The 16,398-nt window shown below is 47.5% G+C and overlaps 1 protein-coding gene across 2 annotated transcripts in view; it reads right to left on the bottom strand.

Moving 5' to 3' along the window:
* Nucleotides 1-15,407, bottom strand: part of ANKRD29 (ankyrin repeat domain 29) — a 54,503-nt gene extending 39,096 nt beyond the window's left edge. The window contains exons 1-2 of one of the 2 annotated variants that reach the window (XM_056138156.1): nucleotides 15,274-15,407; nucleotides 2,578-2,688 (exon numbers count right to left, since the gene is read on the bottom strand). In XM_056138156.1, coding sequence (XP_055994131.1) covers nucleotides 2,578-2,688; nucleotides 15,274-15,294 — 132 coding nt within the window. In that variant the 5' untranslated portion in view covers nucleotides 15,295-15,407. Of the gene's footprint in view, nucleotides 1-2,558; nucleotides 2,689-15,273 lie in introns of those variants that run through there. The other variant, XM_056138157.1, reaches the window with a different exon arrangement.
* Nucleotides 15,408-16,398: the final 991 nt, after the last annotated feature.

Raw genomic sequence — 16,398 nt, forward strand, 5'->3', positions numbered from 1 at the left:
TTTTCTAGGATTGGTCAGTGACTTTGGAATTTATTCCTCTGGAATGTGAGCACTTTTCATTTTATTGCAAATTAAAAAATTCTTTATTAAAAGTCAACATGAATAATAAATTCTGAACATATCTCTTACACAAAAGGTGAAATTTCTTAAAAATCATGGCCAGGCTGGCCTCAAAATCATGAGCCGGAGGAAGTACAATTTAGTATACATTTAGTATAGATATTTGAAAAAAAAATTGGTTCCTCTGGCTTTTTTTGTTTATGCAGTGCCAGGGATCAAACACAAGTCTAATGCATGCAAGGCATGTACTTTGCCACTGAGCCACATCCTTGGTTCCTGGCTCATCTGTTTTCAAGTAAAAAAAAGACAAACAAGACAAATTACAAATTATTTTGGGAAAATCTACTAAAGTAATACATTTTATAATGTGTAAAATTATAAATCCAGTAACTTCTTTGTGGATTCTATTTTTATTTTATATACCTTATGGGTGTATTTTCATTTTACATCTACTTTCTCATAAAATGATCATATAAAAAAAAAGACAGAGTTTGGGAATAAAGCAAATAAGAGAATAAAGAAGTGGTATCTGTTGACGTATGCAACAATAGTTCCTTTACGCTCAAAACCCATTAGCTTGCTGGTTTTAATTCTCTAAAGATTAACCTCACATAGCTCTGTTGCTGGATATTAAAATATACCTCTTAGAACTAGCTGATCTGGAACAGAAGATACAATGGTATAATGAAGAGCATAACAAACCAAACAGCAACACACACACACACACTGATGCACGTAAAGAGGCTTTAAAAAGTTGTGCTATTGCACATCTTTGTGGCAAATGCGAGTTAGGGAGAGAAGCAAAGCCAAGAACTGTCGCAGCACAGGAAGACAGCATCAGTCTAGGGAGGAACAGCAGGAACATGATGTACTATTGCCGGTGGCAGAGAGAATATGCACTGTTCTTTTCCATGCTCTTTGTTGGAAGAGCCTGAAGCCAGTCACACGTGGGGTTGGCAAGCAGATCTCAGGAAAATCTTCCTCACCTACATCAGCTCTCACGAAAGCTGCAGCCTGGCATCAGTCACCACCGGAAGTGACTCCTCTGGACTCTGTTTAGAGCGGCACGTGGAGGAGGCAGAAACCCACCCAGAAAAATTCCAATGGCAACAGAGGCCTATGTTGCTTCTGGACTTCTTCCTGCTCACTACCAACCTTGGAGGTCCTTTCAAAACCAACGAGATGCTGGAAATGCATACTTGTTTCTTTGAGTAAAAGAATGATTCACCATTTTTGTTTTAAGCAAGGAAGAATGACCTAGAAACATATTATTATCTGGTCATGAAAGTCAAAATTTTGTGTAAGGGCCACACCCACTGATGTTGAGGGGCCTGGGAGCACTCCTGCAATACTGTCTGGGTGTGTGTCTGAAGTTCAGTGCTCATTCTCATTGGTGCTGGGGGGTGGAGTGGGGTGAACATGGGTGTGTGTGTGTGGGAGGGGGTCAGGGATTGAGCTCAAAGCAATGAACATGATTAGACAAAGGTTTCTACTTCTCAAGAAATAACTTTTGAAAATAATTTTGAAGGAATAATTTTTTCTAGGCAGTCCCCAGGGGTGCTTGTGGGGTTCATCCCAGCACTCAGGGCTATTCCTGGTACCTGGAGATTGAAGACTGCTGCCAGTGGTGCTTGGGGAACATGAAGGGCGGGGGGAACTGGGACTCCACAAGCAAAGGATGCACTCCATCCTTATGCACTTTCCACTGATTTCTCGAGCAAGAATTTTAATCAAAGTACTTACTGGACACTTGGACACAGAGTGTGAGTTCTGATATGCCAGGAGGGGTGTTAACAGGTTAGGTGACTTCTGGTGGGAAGGGAGTGCTGAGAAGATGCAGTGTGGGGTGCTATAGGGGTTGGGATAGAAAGTCCTGGGATGGTGAAAATTAAGAGAAGAGGGTCAAAGGGGTGCCTAATAAAGGTGGACTCTAGACAACAGGGGGGAAATGGGCTTCCTCGTGGTCAGGGGGAGGTCACCTTGAAAACTGGCATCTCCACTGCTGCTCAAGCCAGTGGGATACTTCTTCTGCCATCGGCCAGTGCAGACCCAGATGGCTGGTTACCAGATGCCTAAGACAGCACATTGGAGTGGGTCCTGGCAGAGAACTGACAGTCCAGTCAGACCAGAAGCATCAGGAGGAAGCTGGTAGAGATGATGGATAAACTGGGCTCTGGCTGTGGGGGGAAGACTACACACAGGGTAGGGCTGGGAGGAGAAAACAGAGGGGTTTCCCTTTCAGTCGGGGTCTGTAGCAGAGGGGAAGGGGGCGATGGGTTTCCCAGTGGATGGATGCCCTTCTGCCGGATGCTTGGATCCTTGCCAAAGCCAAGATGTTTGTAAGTTTGCCTTAATACCTGGGAGTGTTTGTTTAAATGAAACAAGCCAACACAAGACAAAGCAAAGAGGCAGTGTCAAGGAAGGTAGATTCAGCGAGGAGTTCTCAGGCCAAGGCTGGGGGTGGAGGGAGGTCAGGCGTGCTCTTGGCATGCATATACCGGGGCGGATCGGCCATACACTGTCCCTGCAGTCCACGTCCACGCGGCCACTGTTCAACAACAGCCTGAGCAGTGCCAGGTTTCCTCTCCGGGCTGCCCAGAAGGCGGCATTGGCAAGCGGCGTTTCCTTCTGCAGAAGCAAACGGAACAGCATCTTACAATGAGGCTTGGTTCAGGCCCACGGAGCCACCGGAAAAGGGGGATCTCCAGGGCGTCGCCACACCTCCATGGTGGTGTGGGAAGGGAGCTGTAAGCGAGACGCTTGGAGCCCTGGGTTCTGTTCTTGGTGCCTTATGCTCTGTGGGAGCCAAGCTGCTGCTTACACAGCGCCATTCAGACACAGTTTCCCACAGAGACCCCACTGGCCTGCCTGGGTCTTTGTTCGCCATTTCCTTTTTGCTTGAAATGAACTTCCCCACAGCCTTAAAGGCCAAGGTTCTGCTATACAGCTATTTCCTCTCGGAACCATTCCCAGTCTCTTCCCCTCGAAGAGGAAGCACTCACTCCTGATCCCTCCCAGGACGACCCCACACAGACCTGACACCTTCAACACTTTCTAGCCTGGTCCACCGGAGTGGGGAAAGACCTTCCTTCACCTCCCCCCAATTTTCTGGGCTTCAGTTATACCTGCCAGAGGTCTGAGTGGAAAAGAAAGAACTCAAGGGTGGGAGAGCTGCTATGCAACTTTGTATGGATCCTTTACTGCTGAGTTAACTAAACTTTTTGGCAGGTGCCAGGTATTGAACCCAGGATCTCATACAAGCAAGGCCAATGCTCTTCTGCTAATCCACAGCTAAGCCACACTCACCCCCGTGCAGAGATTTTTTTTTTTAAGCTTCATGTCAATGTGTGCAACCTACCATGTTAATGTGATGCCCTACCACACCCAGTAATGCAAGGAATGATGCTGGAAAAGGTCTCTAAGTGGAGAGGGGCAAAGCTGATTCCAGTGCAAGTTCCTTCTTTTATTTTTTTAAATTAATTAATTTTTAAATTTTTATTAGTGAAACACTATGAGGTACAGTTGTAGACTTACAAATTTTTGTGCTTGGGTTTCAGTTATACAATGATTGAGTATCCATCCCTCCACCTGTGCCCATTCCCCACCTCCAGTGCTCCCAGCAACCCTCCCCCCAACCCCCCATCCCACCCCACCCCTGTGGCAGGGCATTCCCTTTTTTTTTTTAAAGGAAAATAAATTTATTAAATTTAAATTAATGTGTTTATAATATAAAAAAACTTAGAGATGAACTGAAATCAAACATAGGATTATCACACAGAATACAAAGATGCTGTATGCATGTATGCGGTGGTATGCATATCATAGTATATATATAATTATTTTTAAAATTTTTAACATATTCAAACTGTTCATTGTACATTTTTATTTATTTATTTTTAATTAATTAATTAATTTATTCCCTTTTGTTTTATCTCTCCTTTTGGGTGCTGTGGTTTGCAAAAGAAGCATCGAGTGGCTATCATGTTCAGTCTATAATCTATTTTCAGCATGCATCTCTCATCCTGGGAGGGTCCTCCCAACACCCTTTACTTGGTGCTCCCTTCTCTATCTGAGCTCCCTTTTCCCCTAGCATGTGTGGCTGGCCTCCAAGCCATGGAGCAAAACTTCTGGTACTAATCTCGGCCACTCTTGGGTGTTAGTCTTTTATTTTGTTACTTTATGTTCCCCAGATGAATGCAATCTTTCTATGTCTATCCCTCTCTTTCTGACTTTCACTTAACGTGATACTTTCCATGTAGTATCACTTGTATGTAAATTTCATGACTTCGTCTTTTCTAACAGCTGCATAGTACTCCATTGTGTAGGTGTACCAAAGTTTCTTTAACCAGTCATCTGTTCTCGGGCACTTGGGTTTTTTCCAGATTTTGGCTATTGTGAATAGTGCAGCAATGAAGTTCCTTCTTTTAAAGAAATCAATTCGGTGGGGTTTCACAGGATGGCATGTGCCTGGGTCACATTCAGCGGTGCTCAGGTCTTACTCCTGGTTCTGTGCTTAGGGGTCACTCCTGGCTGTACTCAAGGAACCACATGTAGTGCCGGGAACTGAATCTGGGTCAGCTGCATGAGTGGTAAGTGCCTTACCTCCTGTACTATGTCTGTCACCTAAAAGAAATCAATTTAGATGTAGAGAGTCTACGGTGAGAGTGAAATGGAGGTGGGGGGGGTGCGTATTTTTGAACCAGACAAACCTGAGCCTTAACATCCCACCCTGGAATAGTGGGTCTCTGTTTACTATTGTTTTGGGGGAGCACCTCCCCGGCAGCAGCTCTCTTCAGGCTAGCCGTTCAGTGTACGTGCCCACGTATGTGATGCAGATGTGAGTCCTGTAGCACCAGGGACTACTGGGGCCACTTTGGTGGTGCTCAGGAGACCGTCTGATGCTAGGGATCGCAGGCAAGGTGACCTTATTCCCTGAACTATCTTGATGCCTCTCCTTTTCCTTTTGCTTAGATGAAAATTGCATTACCTGCCATGAAAATTATAATTGAGGAGCAAAAGTAAGCTACTTGGCCAATACATATCATGGATGCCAAATTTCTTCCCTCTATTGATTTTTTTACAATATTCAAATCAATAACAATATTGAATTCAAAGTATTTGGCTATACTAAGAAATTTTGCTGGCTTCAGGAAATTTCCTAATAGCAAAGTATTAAATAAAAACTTTTTTTTTGAGAATGGGCTAAAGCTCCACCGCAAACACCTAGCTGACCCCAAAAGCCTGTTGATGCTTTCAGTTTTGTAAGCATATGGCTAAGGAATTAAGCACAATACCTAAACTGACCTCTGCCACGCAAAACTGAAAATGGCAAGCTACCATTTCCGCTCCTCCAGAGTCCTCTGACCGACAAGCACAGAGGCAGCTGCGTTTGATGCTGAGACCATTTCATCTCGGAAGTCCTTGGGCCAATTCAAGACTTAGTGTTCTAGTGCATTCCAGGAGGAGAGGATGGTGAAGAGGCAGAGGAAAAGCAGATTACAAACATACTTTAAATAGCTTCTTGGCTCAGTTAGGAGAGGGGGAAAAATCCCCTCAAATGCCACTGTGTATCTGCTCTCCACGAAGGAGCAAATATGAGGCCTGAGTGTTCGCACCCACGGGCCATGAGGCATTCAGGATCTCAGCTTGGTCAGGGCTTTACCACCAGGCCAGGCCGTTATTATTAGCTGGTCTCGAAGCAGTGAGGGCAGATGGGTTTGACGTGTAATCATGATATAATGCCCTTGAATAAAGAGATTGCACGAGGCTAAAAATAAACCTGGGAGGGTAAAATCTGAGCAAGAATTTAATAGGAACCATGAAACAGCTCTGTTGGCTTTTCCTGGAAGAGGATAGCTTGGGGGGGTATAAATTACCATTTATTTTCAGTAATTGCGTTGTTTTGCTCTAAGCCTTTCAAAACCCACTTGCAAAGCACACTCTTTGTCATGAGAAGCCTCGAGGAGCTGTCCCAGCCTTTAAGCAGCCCCAGAGTTCCCCTCCTGCTCAAGTTAGACATTCCAGCACATTCTAGTAAAGGGCCTTTCTGAGAACAAGCAGATTTCGTTCTTCAAGAGTTTGATTTACTGGGAGGCAGAGGCACAGAGGAGACTGGAGAGGGCTGAGAGGGCGGAGCCCGAACCCTGTGGCTATTATTTCCCAGTTCTTAGACCTCAGGCAGGTCCCTGAGCTTCTCTCTGTTCCTATCATGCCTCATTCTGGAGTTGCTGGAAAATGAAATGGATAGAACATGGAGTAAGCATCCAAGAAATGCTGGCTGTCAATGAGTGGCCCTCACCAGTCTTAAAAATATGTGTGGGGCCAGCGAGAGAGAGAGAGAGAGAGAGAGAGAGAGAGAGAGAGAGAGAGTATAGGAGTTACGGCTCCTGCCTTGTCTACACTAACCCTGTTTGTGCTAACACTGCAAACAGTCTCCCGAGCACTGCCGGGAATCTCTCCAGAGCAGAGTCAGGAGCATCCCCAAGCATCCCTGGGTAAGTCCCAGCCCCTCCCACCACCCTTCCAAACACACCAGCCCCTCAACCAACCTGCACAGGCAAGTAATTTATGTGATCACTAGCGTGAGCTGAGGACAGTGATGCTGGTCAGGGTTAGGACTGCAGGGATAAGTTAACCATGGTCTTAATGACCCGGAAGGAAAATCAGTCTTGTCCAAAAGAAATAACAGGTGCTAGAGGAACCCAGAAGCTTGTGTGAGCAGCAACTAGCCAATCTGAAGCAGATGGTGGTGGGGTGGTAGTAAGGGTCCCGGGATGTGGGATGCTGCCCAGACTCCTGGGTGCAGGGATCACCTGGGCCATCCTGGAGTGTGTGGGGCCTGCATCCAGCAACACTTGGGGGACTATGGGTGCCAGGGATGGATCTAAATTGGCCACATGTTTACTTTTTCTGTCCTTTCTTCTGAACCTCAGAAGATTTGCTTGAGACAGATTTGGAAAGATAAGTCAGGGTCGAGGTTAGAGTACCCCTGCCAGTTGGGGGCATGTGAAACAAGGAACCAGCGTTCCAGGAACCTTCTACCCTGGAGGAAGGAGAGAGGGCCTGGAGGGGAGGGCGGGGAAGAGCCTGCAGGGAAGGAGGCAGGTGCTGGGCTGTGCTCTGGAGTCTGGGCCTGGCTTGGGCACGCAATGGGCATGGTCAGCTGGGGTTTGAAGCGGGAGGAGACATCACATCCAGAAAGACAGAATCGGTAATGGTACTCAGAGGGCATTGAGGCTCAGAGCCCCTTGGAGTGGGTGCCTACAAGGAGACTACTGCACAGGTAGGTCCTCTGAGCGAGGGTGATGTTATTAGGATGGAAGAATCGGACAGAACAGAGAAATTTAAGGTGCCAAAGTGGGCAGTCTGGGGGCAAGGATGTGTGTGGGAGGTCAGGAGGATTCCGTAGTGACGACGACGGGTCTCTGCCCTGCAAGCCTGCAGATTGTAAGCCCTCACAACATTCCTTCCTCTGGGGTCTGCACATCTGCCACTGCCTGGATCCCCAAGATGCACAGAACTGTGGGATGAAATCCTCCTGGGGCAGCCCATCAGCCTTTAAAGGAGGGTTGGAGAGGTAGTATAGTGGGTGTTTGCCTCACTTTCACCCTCAGCACCGCATAGGTCCCCAAGCCCATCAGGAGTGATTCCTGAGCACTGCCAGGTAGAACTTAAACCAACAGAATTCTTGAGAGAGAGAGAGAGAGAGAGAGAGAGAGAGAGAGAGAGAGAGAGAGAAAGAGAGAGAGAGAGAAAGAGAGAGAGAGAATGAATGCCTGCCACAGAGGCAGGTGGGGGTATAGGGTGTGGGAGGGAAACTGGGGACATTGGTGGTGGGATGGTGGGAAGTTGTACACTGGTGAAGGGACAGGTGTTGGAACATTATATGCTGAAACACAATCATCAACAACCTTGTAACTGTGTATCTCACTGTAATTCAAAAAATTAAAAAGAACTCCAAGAGGAAGGTATTTTTTGGGGTGATGTGTGTGTGTGTGGGTGTACCCAGCTGTGGTGTGATCATGCCTGTGGGGCTCAGAGATGATATGCAGTCCTGGAGATTGAACCCGAATCAGGTGCATGCAAGGAAAATAGCTTAAGCCTTACTCTCTCTGGCCCCTTAGTTCCATTTTCAAGGCAAGGACACCAAAGCGCAGATGTCAATGACTCCAGGCCACAGCACTAGGAAGACAGAGCCAAGGTTCACACCCAGGTCTGGAGGTTGAGGTGCGTGTGAAACGGCCTGTATGAAAGTCTCATTATAATAAATGTACAGCTAGACTTTATTTTCTTCTTCTCTCTTTTTCTTTTTTACTGCCAGAATTTTGGCTCTAATGATGTTCATAAACACAAGACCAGAAATTAAGTACAGGAAGTAATGAGAGCAGAAGCACAGCTGGTGAATTGCTACTTGTACAGAACTGGGATTCTAATTATTTTACTATTGACTTTTTTGTTTTGAGAGGAGTGCCAGGGATCAAACCCAAGGCTTAAGACATGCAAAGCACACGTTCTACCACTGACCCCATATCTCTAGTCCCTAGCACAGGAGCCCTGAAGGTCTCTGACAGGGTAGAGAGAACGAAACCATTGCTTTCAAAATGGATTTAGAGGTTGGAGAGAGTGCAGGGGCTAAGGTGCTTGCCTTGAAGGTGGCAGCCCCGGGTCCATACCAGCTCCTGCACAGACCCCCAGCACTGCTGGAAACAGCCTCCTCCTGCCACCAGGTATGGCCTCAAACCCTCCAAAATACAAATCAGATAGATTTAGAAAAATGTGAGCTTCGATTATTATTGTATTGGTATGTTTACTGATCTAATTGAGAGAATATTAGCTTTGCTCTGTAATGAGTTTTTCCAATGTCTGGGGTCACATTAAATAAGGAACTGACGGATTGAGAATCCTTGTACAGAGGATGCTCTTGGTGTGTTTCCGATTTAATTACACAGTGTCTAATTAAACAATGCTGGCCAGACAACAACGTCTAATTCATTGTCCCTCTTGGTGCAGTGGAGCCGAAGTTTTCACAGTGCTTCAAGAACATTAAAGCAACTTCAGGCTGGGGGTGTTGCTCATGGGGCCGCAACAGGCGAGGCTCGGTGCCAGCACTGCCCAGTGTGGTCCCAATCTGGCCCCTGCACAGCACTGGAGTTCCCACAGAAAACAGAAGTTTAGTCCTGATGTTGTCAGCACTGTTATATTTCCTAAGTGTTAGGGAAGGGCTGACAAGAAGCAGGAAGTTTTCCCAAGACAGCGGCTTAGAGACAGCCCATGTAGCACCAGCCTTTTCAAACTTGGCACTCAACACCACGTTCAAAGTGGCCATTATGTGCAGGACACACAGATCTACAGAGACAGGAAGTGGATGATGCGTTCTCAAAAGCTGGGAAGTCAGAGTGGCCGTTGGTGAGTGCCTGATTCCTTGTGGAAGTGACTAACATTCCACAGCTGATTGCACTGACGATTGGCACAGTCCCATAGAGAGACTAAAAGCCACTGAAATGAGCGCTTTAAATGCATAAACTATATCTCTCAATAAAGTTGTGAAAAAAAATAGAAATGACTTCGCTAATTTCGTTTCCTGGGACTCCCTCCAGGTAAGGTGGCAAGCTGGAGTCAATGACGCTCTCATTTATGTACTTTGAGAACAAGGAGGAAGCATTTGGTTTTCTATACATCTGCCTGACGAAGGCATGTGGAGCTTCTACCATTAAAATAGAATTGGGATGGAGAGGCATTATTTTTCAGGGTCAAACATGCTCAAGAAAGACAATGATGCCTCTAACTTTTTAGGAGTCACACCCAGAAGGGAGTGCGGGGGGGGGGGGGGGGGCACCCGGGCTACAGGCACAGCTGGGAGAAGGAGATGAGGTGCTGAGGACTGAATTCAGAGATTCACACGTGCGGGGCTACCCCTGAGCCATAGCCCCATGACTGTGTGGGTCAAGTGCTGAGTAGCTAAAATAGCCTCGAGAAACCTATGAACTTTATTCTACAAAGAGGCTCAGGCCTGAGCTTTGGAGTTTGCTTTAACTAGAAAAACAAGTTGCACGTGTGCTTCATTTCCCCCCGGAGAATCAATTAAGGACTGACAATTTTGAAAGAGGAAGTTTACTAAAGGCAAATCAGTACCAGTGAGAAGTGACTGGTGACAACATAATGGAGAATGGCAAAAAAGTACATGCCCGGGTCTGGGCAGCTCAAAGCAAATATGCTGTATGTGGCCTCTGAGTCACCAAGAATGGGCTGGACTGTTACTCTACCATGGAATTGGCCCATCGCTGGGCTTTTCAAACAAAGCTTTGGGGACCCAGGGTCTGGGAGTCTTTCGGAGACCAATGAAAATAAACAAGGTAGGGGCTAGAGAAATAATAGTACGCAGATAGGGCGTTCGCCTTGCATGTGGCTTCGATCCCTGGCACCTTAAATGGTCCCTGAGTTAGCCAGGCGTGATCCCTAAGCATAGGGCCAGGAGAAAGCCCTGGGCACTGCCGGGTGTGCCCAGACAAAAGAACAAAACAAATAAATAAGTAAATTTAAGACTCCAAAGATCAAAGTTAATAAATATATAATATCCACAAAGTGTATTATTCTGTCAACTTTATTAATTGCTAAATTTTAGTATTCACAAAATATTGATGACACAGAGAAATAATTTGTAGGTCTGATTTTTATTCTATACAAGAATTATGATAGATGACAGCTGCAGAAAAATGATGGGAAATGGAAATCAAATATTACTCATGGCTAAGCAATTTAGAATGCAGCATTATAAAAAAAATCCTTCTAAAGCATACAATAAAACCTCTTTCTCTCTCTCTTTCTCTCTATTTTTGGGCCCAACCCAGTGGTGCTGGAGGGAAGAGGAGGCAATTATGTGGTGCCATAGACTGAACCCAGGACTCCCATATACAAAGCCTGTGCTCCAGCCTTTTGAGCCATTTCCCCGGCACCTAAAAATCATTAATGACTGTGGGTACATTGAGATGTGCTTGCTCCGATGTTAGCTAGAACTAACACAGGCTTAGTTCACTGCTGTGTGTCTGTGTGTGCTCTGCTCTCCTTCCCTTTGGGCCTTCCTGCTGATCTTTTATTGTTGTGGGAGGGCACCAGACCTGGTGATGCTCAGAGAAAGTCCTAGCTCAGAGCTCCGGGATCGCTTCTGGTGGTGCCTGAGAGACTGTTTGTTGGTGCAGAGGTGTAAACTGGGGCTTGTTGCATGCAAAGCCTATGCTCCAGCATATGGAGCCACCAATCATGTCTGGCCTGCAGTCTCCCTTGATGGGAAAGGAGCCCCTCTTCCTCATTAACCTTTCATGGAGCTCTGCCCGTCTCTGTAGCACCCAGCTCAGCAGAGACTGTGCCTTCCCCTTATTAGTCCTAGGATGGAAATGGGGCCTGGCCTCCTCATTGGCCCTCCTTCTTCTCTTCCTGCTGGTACCCACCCATTCGGCAAAATAATCACTGCTCCTTCAATAGTCAGGTCCCTCAATACCTCTCTGCCTCACTCAAGGGAATTGCTGACTCTGGATCATTCTGTCTGGACTGAAAATCTAGCACCTTCCTTTCTCTCCAGCCTAAATTTCAACCCGGTCCTGGCCTTTACTTTACAAGACAACAGTATATAAACTCAACCTCACCACTTTTCTTCTTGCCTGAGTGGAGGAGGTTTTCCTCTACTCTACACTGAGCACTCACCTCTGCTCCTGAGCACTTGGTTGTACACCCTAGGCCTTCTCTGCTTAGCCTCGGTTCAAAAACTTTAATTGAGATATAACTTTATAAAATTCATCTTTTTATGGCAGTGTTTCTCAGCTGGGGCCATATGGCCACAAGTGGGGTTCCAAGATATACCAAAGGGGCCAAAGTGAATATTATGTAAATGGGGGTCCATGACATGAGACCAGAGTTAGGGCAGGAGAACCACAGGAAGGAAATCAGCTAGAAGTAGGCCATGGTGGGGTCAAGGTTGAGAAATGCAGTTTTAAAGCACACATGGTCTTCTTTATTGTTCTCTGGATGTCATACCACCATCACCAGCTTTTCCAGAATAGTTTTATCACCCCTTAAAAGAAACCTTTACCTATAAACAATCACTCCTCCTTGCCTTCCTCAGCTCCAGTCTCTGGCACCCACTGATTTGTTTTCAGTCTCCGTGGAGTTCTGAACATTTCAGAGAAATAGTTTGTATTAGGTGGTCTTTGTGGTATCATTCAATGAATGTGTTTTCAAGGTTATTCAGGTTGTAGTGAACATCCCTGTGTCATTCTTTTTTGGGGCTGAATGATATTCCATAGACTGGATCATTTATGTAAGGGACTGAAGTCTTCTGTTCCCCACTCCTGGTTTACTTCATATGTGGAAGGCCTAACTCCCAATATGATGTTATTGAGAGGCAACACCCTTTGGGGGCAGTTAGGTTAAATGAGGATATGAGGCCATAACCCATACTATGAGATTATTGCTCTTATAAGAAAGGGACACGGGGCTGGAGTGATAGCACAGCAGATAGGGCATTTGCCTAGCACACGGCCAACCCGGATTTGATTCCCAGCATCCCAAATGGTTCCCTGAGCACCACCAGGAGTAATTCCTGAGTGCAAAGCCAGGAGTAACCCCTGAGCATTGCCAGGTGTGACCCAAAATGCCAAAAAAAAAAAAAAAACAACACTAGAGCTTCCTCTTTCTCCCAGGCTGGGTACAAAGAGAAGGTCACTGTTCACAAATCTGGTAAAAGGCACCAGACACCAAGTCCACTGGCACCTGATCTTGGATGCCTAGGCTCTACAGCTGTGAGCAAGGCACGTTAAGCCAGTGTTTCTCAACCGGGGGCCGGGAGGTCCCCCAAGGACCACCAGGATATTCTAAAGGGCCACAGGTGAAAATTGGGCAAATGGAGGTGGCACAGTATGAGACTGGAGGGAACAGCAATCAGTACTGGAGGCCACAGGAAGGAAACAAGATCAGTCAGGAAGGGTTGAAATGCACTGCTTGGAGCTGACTATGGCTGCCAGGCTGACTCTTGAACCCGGCTCTGTCTTCAGTGGACAGCCAGAGAGCCTTGGTTCTAGTGACAGCACATAATTCTGGTTTATCTCACATGCCTCCGGATTTTTCAATGGATTGCTTTTTTTGTAGGGGGTGGGGAAGTCATGGTTTGGGTCACACCCAGCAGTGCTCAGAGATCACTCCTGGCAGGTCTGAAGGACTTATGGGGTGCTAGGGATTGAACCTGTGTTTGGCAAGAACACCTGACCCACTGGACTATTGCTCCAGCCCCTGGACTTCTCTCTTTTTTTTTTTATAAGGGCTGCTATGTGGGCCTCACGGTCTGTTCTCTGGCCAGTGATGCAATGTTGCTCTGTCCTATGGGATTTAGGGTCACCAGGGCTGTGGGGCACAGTGGTACTGGCGGACCAGGCACACAGTGCTCTTTGCCGAGCGCTCTCCCAGGCCCCGTGGGCCCAGTCTGAGTCTGCTCACTCCAATACTGCCTTGCAAGATTTGTCTTCCAATGACTTTGGTAATACCAATTGGGAAGTATAACATTGATCACAAATTGACTTTTATTTATCCATTTTTGATAATTCATTTGCCGTTTTTTGTTGTAGTAAGCAATATAAAGTAAATTTGCAACTGCCAGGGGGAAGGCTTGAGGGTGGGGTTGAAATTGGGACATTTGTGGAGGGAAGGTCATACTGGTGGTAGACTTGGTATTGGAATACTGAATGCCTAAAACAACTGTATTCTGAACAACGTTGTAATTCATGGTGTTACAATGAAACATTTTTAAAAATCACTTAACAGGGGCCAGACAGACAGGACAGAAGGCAGAGCACTTACCTTGCATGCAGCTGACCCGGATAAAATCCTGGACCCTTAATATGGTCCCCTGAGCACTGCCAGGAGTCATCCCTGAATGCAGAGCCAGGAGTAATCCCTGAGCACTGCTGGGAGTGGCCCCAAACCAAAGCCAAGAAATAAAAATATTTTGTCCTTAAAGTCCTCCTATTTTCCACTTTTGCGTAACCTCACTGGGCAATCACATTTATTCCCCTGGATTCAGTGACAGGCAACAATGCTCATTCCTGAACTTCACCTTTCTCTTCTTCCTGGACCACCCTCCAGGGCTCCATCTTAGCACTTAGTCAGCATCCCTACTTGGACTCCCAGCTGGCCTTCAACTTCTTATGTTCCAAACTGTTTTCTCTTTATTTCTCTGGCATTCCTCAACTCAGCAGTCCCTGAATTCTGTAGATAAAAAACTTGAAGTCATCTGAAATTTGTCAGCTTCCGTCCTTCCTTTCGTCCTTCACACAGAGACAGTGGCCTGGTAACACTTAACAGGATGGCCCTGGAACCCTCTCATTGGTGTCCCTTCTCCAAATGGTTAGCTAGAGACCTTCTAAATAACCCCAACGGCACCACGGACACAGCTGCCCTCATCAGCTGCCGCCCGGCATGGATCACACACACTCAGCTTCCCATTTTAACACCACGCACTTAGTAGTTCAGGAAGACGGCAGGGCATCTGCAAGTTTTCGTTTTCTTGTTTAAAAAAAGAAAAGTGCCAGCGAGGGGAAGAACAAACCAAATAAGCACCATCTCCAGGTTCTGCTGGTGAGTCAGAACACACACGTGATGCCCACGGTTCTCCGTCAGGCACATTCTAAAGGGCTCAAGACACTGTCCCTATTACTCTATTCAAAGACTTTTCAATCAGGACAGGTCGGCTAACTTCGCTTTCTTCCTAAAACGTGGGCTCAGAGGGAATGACTTTTACACTCGCAGTGCTCAGGGCTTACTCGGGGCTCCACAGTCAGGAATTACTCCTCGCGGTGCTCAGGGGACCACATGGGGTGCTGGGAATTGAACCCGGTTGGCCATGTGCAAGTCAAGCACCGTCCGAGCGGTACCCTCAAGGGGAATGACTTGAATAAACTCCTCTGAACACTGAAGCCTGGTCATCCATCCTGGCTCCCTTCATTGCCTGCTGGACACTCGCGCCTCAAGGCCCACCGAGTGCTTTGGGGAGGAGGCAGAGGCGGCGGTGCAGCAGGAATTGCGGGTACGAGGGTGCCGAGGATCAGGGGGAGGGCCGGCCGCAGCGCGGAGCCCCGCTTCTTCCCGCCCCCGCCCGCCGTTTCCCGGGCGACGCTGGGACTCGGGGATGCACCGCCCGGGGCGAAGGCCACGGCGCGCGCCCGCACTCACCTTGAAGGACATCTTGCACATGGCCGCGGCCAGCCGGCACGCCTGCCCGTCTGCCGCAGAGCGCCCGCGCTCGGTTGGGCCGCAGACACGGCGCGGGGAGGGGGCGGCGGGGCGGGGCCGGCTGGGGGTCCCGGGGCTCCCCGCACAGCAGCGGCGTCCGCGCCGCCCCCCCGCGCACACCCGGCTCCGCCCGCACGCGCCGACGCGCCCGCGCACACGGGCGCGCTACCCGGCTCCGCACACGGCCGGTTCCCGCGGCCACCGGCGCGCACCGCTCGCGCCCGCCGCCCGGCCCCGCACGCAGCTGCCCGCACCCGCAGCCACCCACGCGCGCCTCCCTGCGACAAAAGGCGATTTGTGTTTGTCCTTCTGCCCAGGGTTTTCTTTTCTTTCCCAAGAATCCAGGTATCTTTTCCTCCTGGGAGAACTGTGAAGTCAGCCCTTTGGTTGGACAATAAGTGAGATTTTTTTTTTTCCTTTTTGGAATTGAAAGGCAAGATTTGAAATAGATGCATTTCCCCATGCCCGCTCCCTTTATCAAGTTCCACCTCCCAGTCTCGGGGACACCCTCAGGTGTCAGAGGAGCTGTCCACCTCTGCATGCCCAGGGGTGGTTGAAGGAAAGTAGTCGTAGCCTTCTAGAAAAGTCCAATGCTGACCCTGAATGTGGCCTTCTTATTCCCTTACACCCAGTGTCCACCTGCTCCCTGTGACCATCTCATTCCCTGACACTCGCTGTCCACCTGCTCTCTGTGTGCTGCCTTCCCTACTCTCAATTATTGGTAATGAATTTAATTCAGAGGCTAAAAAATACAACAAACTAAAGCTCATGAGGAAAATACAAAGTATTTCCGTCATGGAAAACAGTGAATTTCTTTATACAAAACAATTTAAAAGTAAACATTCCAAAGTTGGATTAAGAATTTTAGGGTTTTCTCTTTCTAAATTTCAGCTTTTAGTCTAGAAGGACAATTTTCCTCTCTTGCTTTGGGTGGCTGTAAAAGAAAAATTTGAAGTTGCCACATGGCATTACTGTGTAAGATCAGGCAGAAAATTTCACTCTAGTCATTTTGCTAAACAAAAGGAGGAGAGGTAAAAGAGTATTTTTGAAGGCTATTTTTGTACC

This window comes from Sorex fumeus, unplaced genomic scaffold (genome assembly GCF_029834395.1).
Source record: "Sorex fumeus unplaced genomic scaffold, SorFum_2.1 ptg000128l, whole genome shotgun sequence".
Taxonomy (NCBI): Eukaryota; Metazoa; Chordata; class Mammalia; order Eulipotyphla; family Soricidae; genus Sorex; species Sorex fumeus.